Source organism: Scophthalmus maximus, chromosome 3, assembly GCF_022379125.1.
Source record: "Scophthalmus maximus strain ysfricsl-2021 chromosome 3, ASM2237912v1, whole genome shotgun sequence".
Taxonomy (NCBI): domain Eukaryota; kingdom Metazoa; phylum Chordata; class Actinopteri; order Pleuronectiformes; family Scophthalmidae; genus Scophthalmus; species Scophthalmus maximus.
Genome location: NC_061517.1, coordinates 8,480,335 through 8,499,755, shown reverse-complemented (window position 1 = coordinate 8,499,755; position 19,421 = coordinate 8,480,335). Strand labels below are relative to the sequence as shown.

At 44.1% G+C, this 19,421-nt stretch overlaps 1 protein-coding gene across 10 annotated transcripts in view; it reads left to right on the top strand.

Moving 5' to 3' along the window:
* Positions 1-19,421, top strand: part of LOC118316903 (transmembrane and coiled-coil domains protein 1) — a 40,307-nt gene that overhangs the window by 9,418 nt on the left and 11,468 nt on the right. For 2 of the 10 annotated variants that reach the window (XM_035645172.2, XM_035645173.2), the window contains one exon: positions 2,185-2,570. In XM_035645172.2, the coding sequence (XP_035501065.1) occupies positions 2,185-2,570 (386 nt within the window). Of the gene's footprint in view, positions 1-1,096; positions 1,171-1,620; positions 2,571-2,614; positions 4,470-16,282; positions 17,019-17,978; positions 18,440-19,421 lie in introns of those variants that run through there. The other 8 variants (XM_035645170.2, XM_035645174.2, XM_035645176.2 and 5 more) reach the window with 8 other exon arrangements.

Genomic DNA, 19,421 nt, shown 5'->3' with positions numbered 1-19,421 from the left:
AATGTGAAAGTTGAAGCTATGTCATTAATATAAGAGGCGGTTGATAGTCCAATATCCTGATGACCACACACAGCAGCCAGGCACCAGGTCATCATATGAACCTCTTCAGCACCTGCTTCCTCTCTCAGACAGGCAGAGTGGCAACACCATATTAACACACAGCATCTGTATTAAACACATCAGCATCTGCGGCACTGAATCTACTTATGGAACGTCAGCTTGTGTAGAACGTAAAAGCCACTGTGTTAATGTGTTTTATTCATGAATGAAAACCTTTCTTGCCAGTGAAAGTGGCCCTTGTGGAGAAAAAAAATGTATGCTACCTACACACAAGTGTCTAGACATAATTTAAAAAGTACAGCTGATTGTATATACATAATCAAGCCTGTCACAGCTTCGCATGTATGGAATACATTCTTGCAGTTGTGAGAAGTGTGTGACTTTGTGTTTATTCTTCATGACCTGACAGTGTAGCTGAAGGAACATAGTTTTAATATGTAACTGCGCCTCCCCAGGCTCTGAATGTTCCTGCCTCACTTGTTTTGCTGCCCTCAGTGGGAGCAGCTATTGATGCTGCAGGGAGGCTCGGGCCTTACTGCCTTCCTGTTTGTGGGACTTGTCTCGGAGGTGATCGCTTTTCCACCAATAAGACTCCTTCTTGTATTTTATCAGGTGTCTACTCTGTTTGATTTTGTCACTTGACTGAAATTCAGCCTGGCAGTTTTGCGTGGCTGCAGGAGGCGGCCGATCACTGTGATCTGTGTTTTTGTCACCACACCGTGTGTTGTTTTTCTAGTGTGGAAACGCACATCTCTTGCTACCGCCTCAGGATGAGGAAGGGATGTCCTTTGGAGATAATAAATGAGCTCCTGAAGGGACACACAAAGTTGTGACACACATGCTCGTCATGCATGATCTAGTGGCGGCATGTTCACTGCACACAGTGAAAGTGATTATTGATTGCAATCCGAGTGAGATGTGCAATTGATTGAGTATCTTGTGGTCAGTGAGGAGATTGAGATTGAAGTTTCAAATCTTTAATACAGTCTTTGTTTTTCTTCCTTTGGTCTCCCTCATCTCTCCTCCTCCCTCTCAGGTAATCCACAAGAGTGAGTCACACAAGGCTGACTGTTGGGCTGATGGGATGTGATTTTTTTTCACCCTTGTGAAGTGAGTCATTATCTCTTTTCCTCTCCCCCTCGTCTATTCGTTTCTGCATCCTTTCCCTCGGCCTCCTGTTTTTTTTCTGGCTCCATCCCCCTCTAGGCTATTGATTGATTTCTTAACCTGCATGCATCTTTTTATTTTCTAATTTACGAATGCTTCATTTTCATCTGATCTTTGTGTCATGCTAGCGAACCTGGATCCCAAAGCTCTCATAGAGGCAGCTTTTCTAGTATTTATTCATTTTGAAATTATAATTGCAAATGCACCTATTCATAAATAGATAAATGCTGTCCAGTCTACGGACTGCAGAACTTTAGGGTGATTACTGTGCACTCACACTTTCTGCCATATGCATGAAATTGCAAAGATTTAATTCTCAATTTAAATTAGCGATTGCTTTTCACTGGGAAAATTCCAGCCCCTCATAATCAATTTCCTCTCTCTCTGCACTAGACCAGCTTGGCTACTTCCTCCTGAGTCAGAGATGCATGCTCCCTCTTTGGATTCATCCCCCTGACCACCACTGAGCCGATCAAACCGTCTGTCAGACAGTCCCATCTCCAAATCCGCTGTTCTCCATTGTACTCCGCTGTACTCCATTGACTACTGTTTTCTAGTCTCCCCTCCACCGTCATTGTCCGGTTGTTACCCTCTGCACGTCTGCCTGATAGGGAGGACAGTGTTTTTTTCAGACTGTTCATTTGTACAATTCCTCCCTGCTGTTCATGAAAAGTCAGCAGGGCCACATGCAGCCGAGGGAAGGAAGTCAAAGGGAGCCAGAGGGAAAGGGTCTCAGCTCAGGTCGTGGAGCTAGAAAAGGGGGAGGCCCAGGGTTGATAAGGGCCTCATCCCAGTCAGAGCACCCTTCTTTCAGTAAAATGAGCCAGAACGCCAGGGAGAGCGTGGGGGTTCTTGGCCAGGGACTGAAACAGCTGTTCCAGCAGGAGCGTAGACGCTTTTCCCTCTCTCGCTCCGCCACCACCACCTCCTCATCTTCCTCCTCGTCTTCCTCCGTAGTGTCAGCAGGTGGCACCACCCCCTCGGCCCCTGACGATGCCTTTGGGTCCGGCTGTCCCGACTCTGACCGCCCCTCTGCTCCTGTGGTTCCCTCTACAGCTGGCCAGGGCTCAGCGGCTGCAGGCATAATGAGGCGAGGGACCAGCCTGCAAAGTCGGCGCAGCAAGGGATGCGGGTCGGCCTTGGGGGGTGGAGACTTCGATCCATTCCTGAGAGGTAGCCCCCAGCCCCCACGCCGCCGAAATACCAACGATCCACAGCAGCACACCAGCCGCCCACGTTCGTCTTCCACCACTGACGCCAAGCCCAGCAGCCCTGCCCCTGGAAACACAGGCAGTGATGTGGTGCTGTCATCAGGGTACCAGTCCACAGAGGAGACGGACAGGGTAGGTAACCGTAACCGTGAATCATATCATCACTACCCAAGATGATTGATGTGCCTCTTTTCCCCTTTTACTGGCGTCAGGCTTCATTTGTCAGTGAACAAGTCAAGTCTGTCAATCAAAAGCCGAGGTTCACTTTCCTGCTGATGCAACACTCCCTGCTGTTTCAGCTGGGAACACACAGGGAACAGGCCTTTACTGCTGTCTGTCATCACCGCAGTCTGAGTTTGCCCAGTACTGATTATTGATCAAGAGCGAAGACAGGTTTTTAAATAGCCAAAGTAATCTAAGCTGCGGACAGATCCACAGTGCAGCTTGCTAACATTCACACACACCTATGGATATGTTGATGTTGAAGGAGAGGTTCACAGATTTTGATGTGCTCATATGAACATTGAAACAGGTTTGGTTGCTGTAATCATTCCTCGAGTTTAATGTTTCTGCCACCAGAGGTCACCGTCAGACAAGCCAAACTGCTATGTGTGCAGCACTGGGCTTGGTTCATGTGGAGGTTGTGTTTGCATTATGAGCTCATGTTTGTGGTAGACGAGCCTGATCCTTGGGTTAATGAAATCCGTATCAGTGCTGTGTCACAGATGGAGTGATGACTGGATATGAATGCAGCAGCAGTGGGCGGTGTGTCTCGACCAGAGGGTGTTGATATATCCACGTAAACTGACTGTTTTAATTTGTGAGTTAAATTTAACATGATCATTCCCTGTTTATTTATCGGTAAAAACCCAGTGTCCTTCAGGTCTGTGAAAATGACCTCACCTGGGATGACAAACCAGGGCCAAGAGCCACACGTCTGTGCTCCATTAGTCCTGCTGCTGCTGTGAGAGACGACCATCAACCTTTCTTTGGTGTGTTGCTCATAGCCCGCTTCGCTTGTCTACAGCTAACATCATAGCCCTGACTCTGAACATCAACACAGCGGGGTCATCTTTGCGGTCGGCGTGGTTATGCTGAAACTGGCTGCTCAGACCTACGCCCGCCTGCCGTTGCCATAGTAACAGTGAGATCGACCTTGGAGGTGTGTAACATCCTCCTGTTAGTGTTGGTCGAGGATTGTATAGTGGTTCTAAATCAATTCTTCTGTCATCATCATCCTCAAGTCTTTCTTTCTTTCTTTCTTTCATTTTTTCCTGCACCCCCTTCCTTTTTCTTCTTCTTCTCTCTCTCTTTCTCTCCCCCTCTCTGTCCCCCTCCCTCTGTCCCTGGAGAGAGTTTGTATAGACAGTCATCTGGTCCCTCCTCCTCTTCCTACCCCCCACCACACCCTTCGGCTCACAGACAGGAAGCAGGAGGCAACCTTGGCTCGTCCTAGATGAGTTAGAGCTGAGCACTAGTCGTGTGTGAATGTTATCAGTGGTGTGTTTAGAGGAGGATGTGGAGGGTTGTGTATATGTATGAATGTGAACCTCTTTTTTGTTCATACAAGTTTGTGTGTGCGTGCGTGCATGCACGGGATTTGTGCACTGACAACCATGTGGTGTGAGCATCTTGACTGACTGACTGACTGTGTCTGTGAGAGAGAGAGAGCGACAGAGCTCAGGGGATCACTGTGAACATGAGTAGAGGGCAACACAGCTGAGCTGTCTTTATTTCTGCTCGCTCTCTTTTTTTCTCTCCTCTCCTCATTTGTGTTTGTACAGTAGACGAAAGCAGCGTGGACTTGAAATGTGTGTGCACATGGATGTTTGGAGAGTAGGTTAGTGCTTGTGACTTCAGTGTGTGTGTGTGTGTGTGTGTGTTTGAGTGTGTGTGTGTGTATTATGTGAGCGGTGTGTACTTTGGAGGACTATGAGTGGAGAGGAGTAGAACAGGGGGTCCAGCTGTGGGTCTGTCACTCAGTCAGACAGGATGGTGCAGCGCTTCAGTCTCCGCAGACAGTACTCCAAGGTAAGCTTAAAACACAGAAGCGTGTTGTTCATTTAAGCAGTCTGTCTCTTTTCATCTCCATGCTGCATTCTTCTTTCATGACTAACGACAGAGTTGATATTCTCCAAATTTTTGCTGCTGACAAAGTCTTTTATTTTCTCTATAATGCTGATGTGATGCTTTTGCATATCCGTGCATGTCTCTGTCTCCCAGCTTTTTGATATTATGCCAAGAGTTTGTCTGTATTCTGGCTTGATCAGAGCTTTGAGTTCTCAGTTCAAAAATGACTTATCATGTGCAGAAATTTATGAGCCACTTGACAACATGGGAGAGAACTTGTTGTTTTGGAGACTTCTTGCATATCAACACTTTTTTGGTGAAGAGATTTTCCATTCACTTTTACGTCATTCCAAGTGGTCCGTCTTTGCACTTTATCTCAACTCTTGTTAAACAGTAACTCATGCTGAAGCACAGTAGCAGCCTGTAAGGTCAATCAGAGCTGTCACAAAGGGATGTGATTATTAGTAAACATTATGTTTTAGTTATTGCTGATTTGGGAGCATTTATGACTCATTTGCGATAAAGGGCCACTTTGGCGTGCGCTGCAACTGTCCATTACTTTGATATATCTATCCCCTGGTGGTAGTTCTATTGAAGAGACTGTGGGGGTTGTGTGAAAACTCAGCATTAGCTCTGTTCTGCAGCTGGTGCTCAGCCTGTGGGATTAATTACAATTAGCTGATAATAAATTGATTGACTGACTACACCCTCCCTATTTATGTTTAGCCCTATGTTATGGTGCTGGTGATGTTCATATGCCTGGAAGCATCAACATGTACATGCACAGATGGGCAGACAGAAGCACAATATCACTTTCAGACTAGAAGGCCTGAACCCAGACTGGTGGAGCATTTTTTTCTCCTCTCAGAGGAATTGAGAGAGACAGAACAGTAGTAAAAAACAGACAGAGAGGGGCTGGAAGGCAAAAAATGTTCAGTATCAAGACGGAGGACTGGTTAAAGTCAGGAGATGAGGTATGAACAGTGGAGAAGCTTCTAGTGGGATATAAACTTCAACTTGAGATGAAACGGAAGCCTCGAGGCCAGTCCTCTCATTCCATAGGATTTCAGTGTGTGAGAAAGACTGAGGCTGTGTTTGTCTTAGGAGACCATAACCTCCTCCAGGGCCTGTCTGAAAATGTCAGCCAACCCTATCCCCGTCAATTGAGGGATGTTGGAAAATATTGGAAAGGAGGGGGGAGGTTGGTGAGCTCTTCTCTTTCCCTCAGGCCACATCTCCACATGCCCACCTGTCTTCCTGCCCATCCGTTGTCTTTTATTGTCTGCTCTCATACTTTGTTTTTTATCATCTCCTGCAGTATCCCAAACCAGAATCCAAATCAAAACATGCCACAAATTTAAACAATTTCCGAGCAGCAATATCCAGCTGAGCTGGAATGATGCAGCTGTAGACAGACTGAGACTGGAAATACTCCCAGGATTGTGGTCTGATGATAAATTTGTTCTTTTTTTTTTTTTCTTCCTTTGAACACAATTCCCCTTTTTCAAAGGTGAATGTTACCTCACGACAGATTTTCATATAATCATAAGGGGAAGATCTCGAGTGCTTTGAGTTAAGATTACTCTAAGATAAGGTGACTATACTTCAGATGTCCTGTTTTGTTTAACTAACAATATAAAACCCAAAGATAGAAGACCAGACAGGCAGTAAATATTTGACAAACTGAAAGCAGATATTTTTTAAGCAATAATTTTTTAACTTAAAGTTTAACTCTAGTTTGTTACATCTTTAAGAATTAAAGTTTCCATATGTTTTGAATCCATGTTTTATCTGAAGAATTACTCTGAAGAATAAATTTACTGTCCGATTTTGACCCTGTCTTTGTAATAAATGACTGCCACTTACGGAATTTGCAGCAAACTACCGACAAACAAACAACAAACAAAGCGATGACTTGTTAAAACACTTTCTTTTTTTTTAGTAAAGCCTCACTCTTGTGCAATTCCACCTGTGCAGTTGACAGAGCAGTAAGTGTCCGTGGGAGGTGATGAACATCACCTGGTCCCCCGGGGCTTGTTCAGTCCCTGCTGGTTCAACATCCTCATCACTGCGCTCTCGCCGTCTCTCACCTCCCGAGGCTTTCGGCTGTTTGACGGTGAAAGCATCCGTGCCCTTTGCAGCAGGGCACCACAGCTCGTCCCTGAACTTATTTTAGTGACAGGTTTTTTTTTTGAAAGGCTTAAAAAAAAAAGACAAACTGGGTATTGCAGGGTCACGTTAACTTATTCACAACCAGGGCTACAGATGCACATGACCTCAATCAAGACTTAACCACGGCCACAGCAGATTGCCCTGTAGTCATAGTAAACACATTCACAGAAGCACGCAGTCAAACCTGTGTATAATCAAACAACTGAGTTTCGATTGACTTTCAGCGGAGAGAGAGAGAGAGAGAGCCATGGGGACGATGAAGCATGTGCTCTTAGTTAGCTTTTAGCTTTTACTTATGTCATCCCCATGGCTGTGTTTGCCAACTATCAGCCCGTAGCAAATTGTTTTTCAGGCACAGTGTGTGTGCCGGCGGTCAGTCCACCATCGCGGCTCTCTGCATTTTACAGTTGTTGACAGGAACTATGAGACCTTATTACTGTGTTGCAGTCAGATGAGGAATGGGTGAAACATCTGTGGCTCGTGGTTTGTACTGAGTTTCAGGGAAGGACCAGAAAATTGTTATTTTCAAATGTCCCTTAATCTCCCTTCTCTGCTTTGTAATCTTTCCTCCTCTCCTGGCTTTTCCCTCTTATTTACCATTTAGTCATTTCCCCCTTCCTTTATTTTTTAATTCATCTTCTTTATCTCAGATAAACTTTTTTTTTAAGGTGAGTGTAAATATTACCTTGCCTCCCTTTGACATAAAGACCGCAGGTCCATTAAATCAGTGGTGTTATGTTTGTGTGGAAGGCTTTGTATTCTGTAGTGTGGGTGTACATTTGTGGCAGAGAGACAGTCATTGATCAGCAGAGCAAACACTGGTATCGACTGTGAGTCAAACACAATAGATCTCCTGTTCACTGCTCTCACTTTACTTACATTACTCGCTATGAATGGGTTCTCTTTGTGTGTATGTGTGTTTACTGTATAGGTTTGTTAGAAGTGGCAACCCACCTTGACGTCACCGGTTGGTTTGTGAGCTGCCGTTTTGAAGCCTGGAGGTTAGCATTTTGATCAGCACCATGTCATTGTTTTTTTGCAACCGGACGTAGAATTGGGTGTGTGTCTAACTGAGAGCTGTGTGTGCCCACCTCCACCTGCAACCATGCACCGATTGGACAGATCAGCTGTCAATCACGCTGTATCCACCCCCCATTTCATACTATGCTTTATTGACCACAAGAAGAAGACTTGATACTACAGAGTCCTCAGGAAAGTGTTAACTGGCGTTATACATCAAGTGAGAAGTAACGTCATTTTCTCATAGACCTCTTTAGAAACTGACTTCTTTTTGGAACCAGTGAGTTGACGTCTGCTGGTGATTCCAGAGAATACAGACTTCAGGCGCTTCCACATTGGCTTCTTTTTCCGGACCCGATGACTACATTCATTTTTGTAGAGTTTCTCTCAAGATTGTAAACTTTCACCGGTGACAGTCCAAAATCATACATGTATGAAGGCTGTGACGCCTACATGGAAAATCAGTGAAAGCCAAATTATTATACTCAAAGCTCTATACAAAGCATCCACATTTGTTCTAATTTTTACTTCAATAGGCCACCTCCCCATGTATATTTGGGTTTATACTATGGTACAGATTTGTTCATTTGTGAGAGTGGGTTAGATGTTTTCTTTATTGAACAAGCATCTAAACCTGATACTGTTTTTTTTACTCCTTCTTCAGCTTTGCTTGTCTTTCTGTCTTTACACTTCTTACCTTCTGTTTGTCTTACTTTATGTCTTGGTGACTGTCTTTCTCTAGCATTCACTGTGTCCTCATCCCTCTCATCTGTGTCCAGTTCCTCAGACAGTGGAGATGGTTGCCCATCTCCATGGCAACAGGGTGATGTGCAAAGAGGGCCAACGCGTCTTTACCCAGCTGAACGCTCAGAGGATCATTGTCTGATTTCACAGCCACCATCAGCCTGTCTGATGGAGTAAACCCTCTTATATCGAGGAAAATTGTCTGCTGTGTAATTCACCAAATACGCAAACGTTAAATACAGTTTGTTCTTCACGTCACAATAACGCTTGAGTATTTCAAATTCCAGAGCTATACAAAAGACATGTTTGAAGGACACCTTATCACTTAGAGCTCAGTGCTGCGGAGACACCGCTGTTTCCTGTTCCTGTTCTGATGCATTTTTAAATTGAGTTGTCTGAATGATGTACAAAGTCAGTTGTGAATTGTGTAGAAATGTCCCAAAAGAAAAGTTTGTTTGTCAGTTTAACAGACTTCAGTGGGACTCCTGTCTTCCACTTCAAAGGGAATGAAAAAAAACATGATGCACTGTGAAACTGTTGTTGTACCACGTAAAATCCGGGGAGTAGCCTTGAATCGGATGCAAATCTTTTGTGTGCAGGCGTGCACATGTGCTTGAACTCTCCACCCAACTGTTTGTGTTCCCTTTGAAGCGTAGCCCCAGCCTGTTTAATTGGGCTGTTGAATATTCATACGATCGTACATATAGGCCAACGCCCTAATCCAGTGCTGGCTGCTATATTAGCATTCACAATACTGGTGGGAACACATTTGGCTATTCCACTACACACACACCCACACACACAGAAAACAGGCTTCACCGTTGATACATATCAAGCTATGTTGTGTGAAAGACGAACTAAGACACCGGCTCAAAAAGAGAGATGGGGTGGAAGAATGTTTGAAAGGGGTGTGTGTGTGTGTGTGTGTGTGTGTGTGTGTGTGTGTGTGTGTGTGTGTGTGTGTGTGTGTGTGTGTGTGTGTGTGTGTGTGTGTGTGTGTGTGTGTGTGTGTGTGTGTGTGTGTGTGTGTGTGTGTGTCTGTGTGTGTCTGTGTGTGTGTGTGTGTGTGTGTGTGTGGTGTTAATCAGCAGACTGTCGTGGGGAATGAAAGGAAGATGAAGCTGTGAGTTTGAAGCCATTCTTCCTTCTTAACCAGATTTCTAAACTGGGTCTGATTGAGGAAGGAGTCTGCTGCAGCTCTCTGCCTGTTTCTCTGCAGCTATTAATAGACAGATGTCTGAACCAGGACTTCTCAAGAACATTTAACTGTATGAACAAATCTTGAGCAAAGACACGTTCATAAGTTTATTTCATTCAGAGTAAAAAATAACAATACCAGTGAATTGATAATGCTAGGAAATACCCTGATTTACTGTTCACAATTTGAACAGGTCATTACGATGCTTAGTGGGCCACTTGTTAGTCTGCACGAGGTCACATGCATTTATGTGTACATGTCAGCAGTGAGTCACTATGGGTCGTCCTTTGTATATTTATTTTTGGCCTGCAGCTGGTCCTTCCTCTTTGTGTGTGTGTGTGTGTGTGTGTGTGTGTGTGTGTGTGTGTGTGTGTGTGTGTGTGTGTGTGTGTGTGTGTGTGTGTGTGTGTGTGTGTGTGTGTGTGTGTGTGTGTGTGTGTGTGTGTGTGTGTGTGTGTGTGTGTGTGTGTGTGTGTGTGTGTGTGTGCGTGTGTGTGCACGTGCGCGAGCAAGGACATTAGTGTGGGCATTCACATCTATCTATGTTGTTTTCTCAGCCGTTGCCACATATTTGGTGACTGAGGATGTTCTTGTCAACCTTGACCCACATTTCTGTTCCTCAGACACCATCCTCCTCCAGCAGAGTCGACAGTTACTGCTTCTGACTGAGGCAACTATCAGTATTTGTTTTGTCAAACTATACCACCATGCATACCACCCCTTTCTGATACAGTGGTGTTGTTGTTTTTTCTCTCTTTACTCAGAGTGGCCAGTAGATTGTTTTCAAAGGGAAATTGCTCATTCAAGGAGAGGGAGAGCAGAGGAAAGAGGCAGACACACTCAGACAGGGCATGCCCTGCATGATGCATCCCCTGCCACTCCTTGCTCAGTCTATATCATTTGTGTGACTCTGATGAATTATGGATGAAGCTATAGATCGCTGAGCTCAGCTCTCCTCCACTGACCCACTTAGGACACATAGGACAAATCTGATCACATCCACCAGGGAAATATCATAATATTTTCTCTCTATTAATAAACAGAACCGCTATTAGATTAGCACTGGGCGTGGACTCTTTCATTATTTCACCATTTGCATCACATCAGAAAGACTCACTAGAAAATCACCTATAGAACACATATATATTGCTGTAGTTTTGTTTTTGTTCAAGCAAAAAAAGCAGTTGGTTTGAAAATCATAGAAAGGCATTTTCTGCACACTGACATCTCCCACTTTTCTAATCTTGTCTCATGATCTCCTGTCTTGATATATTTTACAACCAAAGGGGTTTCACAATTTGCCGCCCTCGCTCAGACCATTTCTGTGTTTCATCTCTTTGACATATCTATACTCCCTTCCTCCCTGTTCACAGTATCAGCCCACAAGGCACATGTGCACCTTGATGTTACTGCCACATCAGGTATTATGTCATATAAAGGGCTGCATGTCTGTCAGCGAGAGGATTGATAATGAAAAAATGCAATAAAAAACATCGGCAATTGACAGGAAACCTGTCAGGAAATGGTTGCAGGTAATGACAGACCAGTAACAGAGTCAATTGGCCACATAGCAGATGAGGAGCACCATGTAGCATTGTTTGTGGTCTAGCTCCCTCTGGTGGATTTTGCATGGTACAGGTAGTTGGTTGTCATATCCTTTGCTGTAGTTGATTGTGTTTTATTGTCTCTTCTTTTTCTGTTTTAATCATATCTTAATCCACCTTCACACGGAAATTTGAATTGAATCAAATTGAAAGATGATCTTTACTTCTGTGTTCAGTCCATGCATCAGACTTGTGATTAAAACGAGAAAAGGTGTGAAAAAACATGTGAATACATTTAATTATTACTGTGTTGCTGTTACAGATGCAAGCAATAAAGCCCTCTTATTGTGGAGCTGGGCCACTAATAGTATTTGTTAAACCTGTGCTTGTGTCACATTGATGGGTCCAGTTGTCTGTTGTGAACGCCAATAATTAAATTGTGCATTTCCTGAGCTACTAATGGAAATTTCAGTATAATTATGTGCATAGTTTCAGACTCATTAGATAATTACGACTGGGCAATGTGAGAATGCCCTCGAAGATTTTCAGAAGATAATGGCCGTGCAGCACTGATGAGAACTTCCTATTAGCCACATGCCATTCTTCATTATCTGTCCTCCTGTTATGAAATCTAATGCATCCTAATGGTCTGATTAACACAGTGTGCTACTTAAACTTCCCAAACAGTACTCGGACCACAGACCGTCATGTAAGTCTGCTTCAAAGTGGGTAGTGAGGTCAACGTGGGGCCACGATGTGTGGTATGGGGTTTGGGTGGAGAGGACAAAAAAAACTGAGAAGTTGCCAGACCAAATAATCTTCCAGGCACTAAAGGCTGGGACTGTTTGTTCTAGATTCTTCATCTTCCTGTGTATGAAGAGGGTGGCAGTGTGTTTGGGCCTGCGTACGACCCCATGGTAATCTTGGTATTGTACAACATCCAGCCAGACCAACTCTGCATTTTGGGCTAGTGCCCTTTCTGTTTCCACGTTGCATAATCGGTGCGAACTGAGTGTAAACAGAAACAGCTCCAACAAATTCAAAACACTCCCGACGGACAAACACTGTGACTCCTCACGTTCCCACTCTGTTTCCCTTCCTGTACATACACAGCTCATATACTGTACACATACCATCTCGCACATGTCACACTATCAAACAAAACATTAGAGTTATAACCTGACCAGTATTTGTTTATTTAGGCCGATACCAATAGTCAGTCAGTAGATTATGATATATATCAGATGATATCACTGTTTATGCCTGAAACAAAAGTATAATGCCTCTGTGGTGGCAACAGCCACGGCTGGTCGCATGATGTTTTTTGGGTTGTCGGTCTGTCTCACACCAAGTTGGATTCGTGGATGAATTTGTTAGGTTACTTGGTGTTATTTAATTATACGACCATCTTATCATTGGCATGTCTATACTGCAATTTCTTGTTACTTGGCTGACTTTTATTCTGATAGGGATATATCGGCAATAGGCTGATATCAGTCTACCTCTACTGAAGGTAAATTCCTGCACTTTACACATGCAAGGACAATATCCCAAACAGATTCACTAGAGTAAATGTGCATGTTTTCAATTTTCAGACTGAGAACAACTTCATTGTGTATGTTGTTGTTAGTTTGTTTTCCCTCCTGTCCCACTCTTGTAGATGCCAAATATTAGTGTTGGCTACTAAGCTGTTTCACATTCATAATGGTCTCTGTGTACAAAGTGCCCAGTGGTTTATGTAACTGCTAATGGGGCCATTGATTACACCAAAGCTTAGACCAGGAAGGACTGGACAGCTAGGGTTGGACCGGGGGGGGGGGCATTGTTCAGAAAGGCCTGAGCCCTGAGTCATGGTTGTCTCTTCTCTCAGGCTTGAATTACTCTCAGTCCGTGCAAACAAAGCTCCCGCTCTTCTGCCTTTATGTAACATCTCACACCCCCGAACCTTGCCACACCACAAGCCATCGCAATTGACGTCCGCATGGTGGGCACTGTGGTGTTGGCACAGTAAAATAATGATTTGGTTAATTCTGTATTGAGATGTATAATTTTCCGCACAAAAATTCTAAAGCCTTACAACATAATGTTGTACCAACACCTACTTTGTCCTTTGTCCAACCCCAGTCCAGTTGCATCAGAGCCAGTCTCTTCCCTGTCTCTTGTGGATTCTTCCAGAACTTTTTGGCCGCGTGCCGCTGCCTGGCCTCAGTTCAGCGCCAGGCTCTGTCTTGTTGCCTCTCTCCACTGGCTGAGGAAATCTCTCAACACAAGTTGTTTTCTATTCCTTCATGTGTGAGCTCATTGGCCAGTGCATTGTCTATTCAAAATGTACAGTATCTCTATTGTCAAACCGGAGTTGTCTTAAGTTATGTTTCTCTATAAAACATGAGATATGTTTTACCAATTTCCCCACAGCAGTTGGCTACTGTAGCAGTAACAGCTTCATATTTCACCAAGATTGAGTCGGGGTGAAGCCAATCTTTTTTGCCACTTGTTTGCTTGTTTGCTGTAGAAATTAGCAAGTTGCACACCAAAATAAAAGAACATTACAAAGTTGGATTTAGCCATTAATGATAAAAAAGTTCACACATCATATATGCCAAGCATTCTCTAAATCATACATCTTGTAATGAACTATAATTACAAGACTATTAGTAACGTGAGTATTTGTCATATTTTTGTGTGTCGTATTCATCAAACCGGGTCATTGTTTTGCCTGGAAAATAGATGAATTATTGTGCCAGATTTCACCCTATTAATTGAAGTGCATCCGAAATATCGTGTCAGAGCTGAACATTTAATTCTAATCAATTTCAATTAAATTATAGTGCCCCATTAGGCCTGATGATATCTATTTTTCAAACTCTGGAAGACATGCGTCCATTATCTATACTTTATCCTTTAAGGTTTGCTGGGGGACTGGAGACCATCCCAGCTGACATTGGGCGATAGGCGGGGTACATCCACATCCCGGACAAAAAAACCCACGCAGACAATGGAGAGAACAATTCACCAAAAAGAATTCGAACCAACAACCTTTTGCTGTGAGGCAACAGTGCGAACAAAACACCAGCATGCTGCCACTCTGGAAGACACTGCAAAGATAAATCACTCTTCTAAAACCTCTATTGTCATCTTAGCTAATATAAACTTTCTGCCTTTGATAACACCTATGACAAGCCACAGCTGTTCTCCCTATCCTCTAATAATGACCAGCTAATATGGCACTGATAAGGTAAAACTGCCCCTGAGCCGAACATCCCCATTTTCTATTCCTTTTCAGGCATCAGTCACTTGTCAGCACATGACTATATCTCTCCCCCCCCCCCCCCCCCCCTGTGAATTTGTCATTGCGGAGCCTCTCTGCTATTCGCGGTATGTTATGAAGGCATGCTACCAGAGAGTGTGTAAAGATGGCCTGAGTCACCCTGAAAGCTACTCGTATTCTGGGACTACCGTGAGCCGCTGGGGGCCGCATCGTCTCCACAGAGGACTTTGTCCTCAGGCCGGAATGACGCTGAGAGCAGGGCAAAGAATGTATGTTATGCATGTCTGAAAGGAGCCTGTTGGCCAAAAGATCCAGTTTGGGATTCCCCTGAGTGACTACTGATTGGCAGTTAAGTCATCCGTGAGAAGAAAGACCTCATTTTAACTTTTATTTATATCTGTATCTTTACTTGGTGTCACCACATACAGTCCAGGAACTACCCACACCAGCTGTTCTTAAAGCAGCTATAATTAATGTTTTATATTAACAACAGATTAAATGACAGAGTGCCACTGTTAAAAGGGTCGCTCATAGTGATGGACTTATAAAACTTTATGAAAATAATGACGAGAATCTGCAGCTCCTCTCGGCCTAATGGACCTTTAGCTCATAGTTCATGAAGGACTTAACACACAAATATAGTGACAGTGATAATACAAAAAATGTATACAGTTACTTTATTGACATGCAATCACTTTCTTTTGCGATGTAAGTGACTGACCTAAGACTTTGAACCACCAATGCTGCCGTGTGTCCCCTTTATTTAATAGTTGGGTTAAACCTACATGTCACACACTTGCACTTTCATCTGAGCAAGCTGGTGTTTGTTCTTGTATAAGCAGGCTTTCCCCCCCAAATCCTACCCTCTCTCCCGGTCCCCTAACTCCTCCCGCTCTCTCATTAAAGCCTGTATTCATGTTCTGCTCTCCCCCTCCCTCCGGTCGACCTCTGCACACAAGTCTTTAGTAACCCGGCTTCACACTCTACGCTCCCTGCTTTGCTTTGTCTCCCTTATTGGTTTGTACATGTCTTTTGACGCGATCGCTCAAAAACACCCAAGATTTTATCACGGAGAAAAAATATGAATTGCAAATGTTATGATGCAGTGAAGATAACCAACATCAACCCGTTAAACAATACATTTTGATGACCTCTCAGGTAAAATTGAAAAAAATATAAGAATAATCTAGTAAGATTGATCATCGTGCTGTTGCTGTGACATCCCTGTAGAATATTACCGAACCAGTGCTGCTGAAGCAGTTCCTCCATCTGTTCACAAGTAATGCAGTGACGCAGGGACAGGCCATAGTAATGTGTACACACATGCACAGTTTTTAATAGCAGCTTTGTCATCATATGACTGTGTAATCTGTGTAAGTACAACTGGAAGTTTTTTCCTTCACCATAAACCCAAACTGTCCACTCCTCTGCATCTGTGTATTTCGTGTTATACAACCAGACAGTTCGGTCAGTTCATAACGTGTCAGTGGTCAGAAGGAACCCTCGGTCTAGCCCTGTTTGGTAGATAGTACACGGGCAGCGGAAGGTGATTCATTACAGTGTGATCACTCTGCAAACTGATTGGTTGTGACAATCAAACTGTGGGATAATTGAACGGAGGGAGCGGAAGATTTTTTTCCTTTTCTTTCTGCCGGAGATATCCACTGTTTCGGTGGCTGAACTGGCCTAGAAACTTTAACAGAAGAAAAGCCCCCCCCCCCCCCCCCCCCCCCCCCCCCCCACACACACACTTTTCACGAAGCTTTCTCACAACCCCTCTTTCCTCTGCTCCCTCTCTCGCTCTGTCTCCCTCTCAGTGACAGCTACTGGTGGGATCCTTTTTTTCCTGTCTGTTCCCTCGCTCCCCTCACATCCGTCCTCTGCTACTCTTTTCTCACACAGAGGATTTAATGCCCGATGGACCCTTTGAACGCTTAACTTCACGGTAAACTCTTCCTTCTTTTAACCGTGCCTCCATCCAAACCTACGAGTCTTCATCGGATTAACCGCCTTGGCTCTCCTACCTCAAACCTGCATCAGAAGGACCCGTTGCTCCTGAGGAGTCCTTGTTCTCCCGCTAACGCACGCTTTTCTGAGTGAGTCGTGCTCGTCGAAGCGCATATATATGTTTGTCCCAGAGTCTCTCTGCTGTGTGCTGCGGAGCACGTGTTTGCACTGAAGCGTAACCATGGGCTTTGAGGAGCGGCTGCTCTATGAACCAGCAGCACAACACTCTGTAGACTCTTCAGCTTTCAGTAGCCATGGTTCACTGCTGGAGGGACTGAGCCCTCTATGGATTCTAGATATTTAATCAGGCCAAGAGTATCTCCCAAGAGTTGCCAAGTGGAGCCTTTGTTCGCTAGTCAAGTGGATTTTGTTTGGGAGAAGTGTCCGGAGTGATGAGCACTCTCCCAGGGCCGCCACGCTCTGCCCCTCTTCCCCGACTGCGGTCGCCTCCCAAGGGGGACAGAAACTAGACCGACGTGCACATGCGCCTTCCGGCCATGGAGGTCATCCTCAACCTGGTAACTGCTGACACCTCTCCACTTCCCATTCCTACCAACGTGAGTCTCCACCTGTCTATAGTGTGTGTGTGTGTGTGTGTGTGTGTGTGTGTGTGTGTGTGTGTGTGTGTGTGTGTGTGTGTGTGTGTGTGTGTGTGTGTGTGTGTGTGTGTGTGTGTGTGTGTGTGTGTGTGTGTGTGTGTGTGTGTGTGTGTGTGTGTGTGTGTGTGTGTGTGTGTGTGTGTGTGTGTGTGTGTGTGTGCTCATGCTAATCGTTTCCTTTTGAGATTTTAACTCCTTTTATCCACTTTCCTCAGTGACTCAAGCCCATTTCATTGCCCCAGTACCTGTACATTGATATTGACCGTATATGGCTGCTCACTTGTTAAAATGGTTGTGTTACTTGTCACTGTGTTTGGTAACTAAACGTAATATGTGTTGAAACCGTCAGACCTTTCTGGTAGGAGACCAGGTAGGAGACCAGTTTTAAAAAGGATTTTTTTCTTAATATTATAGGAATAACAAGTCTTTGTTGTGATAGTGGAGTTGGACTTTTTCCTCCCCAGACCTGTTGTCTCAGCTCTGTTTCTTTCTTTTGGATGTGAACACGAGGGGATTTTCTCACACTCTCTGAATTCCTGAGGAAATCCACTGGTGGACATTGGCTGTGTGAGACTGTTGTGTGGATGTGTGAGTGCAACTCTCTGCTGTGTGTATATTTATGAGTGCATGTGTTGAGTAAACTGCCCCTTGTCCAGCATCACACAGAGTTATATAATTTTCCATATCTGGTGAATGGGGTTCATTGTTCCCACACTGGATCCCCTTAAAGAAAAAGAAAGGCGTATTTCTATTAAAAACATCTATTTTGTGTCAATTCCAGCCCTGTTTAAATAACTATTCAGTACTGTCGTGTTGTTACTGAGATGGCCATGCTCACTTCACTTTCTGATGCCCAGACTGCAGGGTTAAAGATCAGACCAACTAATCAGGGGTGTGAAGTTCAGTCCGTTAGAAGCGATTGGCCTTGATACAGGGTGAGTGATGAAGTCACAGAGGAATAAGTGGTATAAATGGAGAGGAGACAGCTGTAAGATGTGAAATGAAATGAAATGTTTACAAGCGGGTAAATTACAGAGTTTTTATTCACAGTTCTAGGCGTACACCCGAAGACCCCGTATCTTTTGCCCTCCAGGGATCCAAGGTCCTGTCTCTCATGGATATTGGACTCTTGAAGATAAGCCAGGCTACACGCGCTTAAACTCTGATAGCCCGTGTCATGTCAGAGCTGCACCTTTTCCATATTTCAGAGAAGGCTACTGTAAAATAGGAGAGGTAAAGAGCAGCACAGGAATCTAAAATTACAGTATCACCATGGTATCATTCTTGCATCTTGGCACGTGGAACTGCTGCTTCACATGCTGACATCACAGGAAGCCCACAGCCGCTCGGTACGAATGAGAGGCATAACAACCAATAAGGTACGTTTTTTTGCACTCGCTCATACAACGGACACAAGCTTGACCTTGACCACAGAGAACATATGAAAGAAAATAGGATGAGGCTAAAATAACGTTAGCGTTTCGGACCAATCTGTTTATATCCAAAGCAATCGCAGCACAGCTCTATGCTGTGGTTTATTCTCGCCATGTTTACTCTAAATATTGTGTTTAAGACTTATTATTAAAAACATTAAGTCTAAAACATGACAAATGTTAGGATTATTTTTTAATTCTGTAAACAAGGTTGTAGAAATCCATACATCATTAAACAATAAGTCGCTGCCAGGAGAGGGAATATGCTTCAGACTCAACTCACCCTGACCTGCCGAGTGTAGATATCCATCAGTGTGTGATTAGAAGCTTAAGATTGTCTCTTCTTCCACTGTTTCTCCATCAGAAGAACCTAAACTGAACCTTGACTAACCTGAGTCATCTGGAAAAAAAAGCAACAACATTTTTGTTTTTCAATAGGGTAGAACCAAACAATTCCCCTAAATTAAAAACTGAAAATGTAATTTTTTTTGCTGTGGAAGGAGGAGAAACCTACAACTGCTATTCCGCTTTGTTTAGCACTATGTGTTATACATCAGCTGACATAAAACCATTTAAACAATTAGCTTAAATTCAATCAAATGAATACTGCAGCCCCCACTGTACAAATGGGCCCGCCTCTTCTTCTGCAGTATATTTGGGACGGGGAATCCTGTCAGCTGTGAAAGATGAAGTCTGTCAAAGTTAACATGTAGGCTTCGATAGCTGCTTTACACAGCCACCCACAGTGCTGGCAAGATAAACAGCTGATTAACAAAACTTTTTTCAGGAAGATTTTGAAGGTTTACATTGGACAAAATAAGACCTGTACAAAAAAGGTCATCCACGTTACAGATGAGGGAGACACCCCAGTTCTGTTAATATCAGTTGACAGCAAGACCACTATGTGCCCTGCGCTTCCACATCAGGT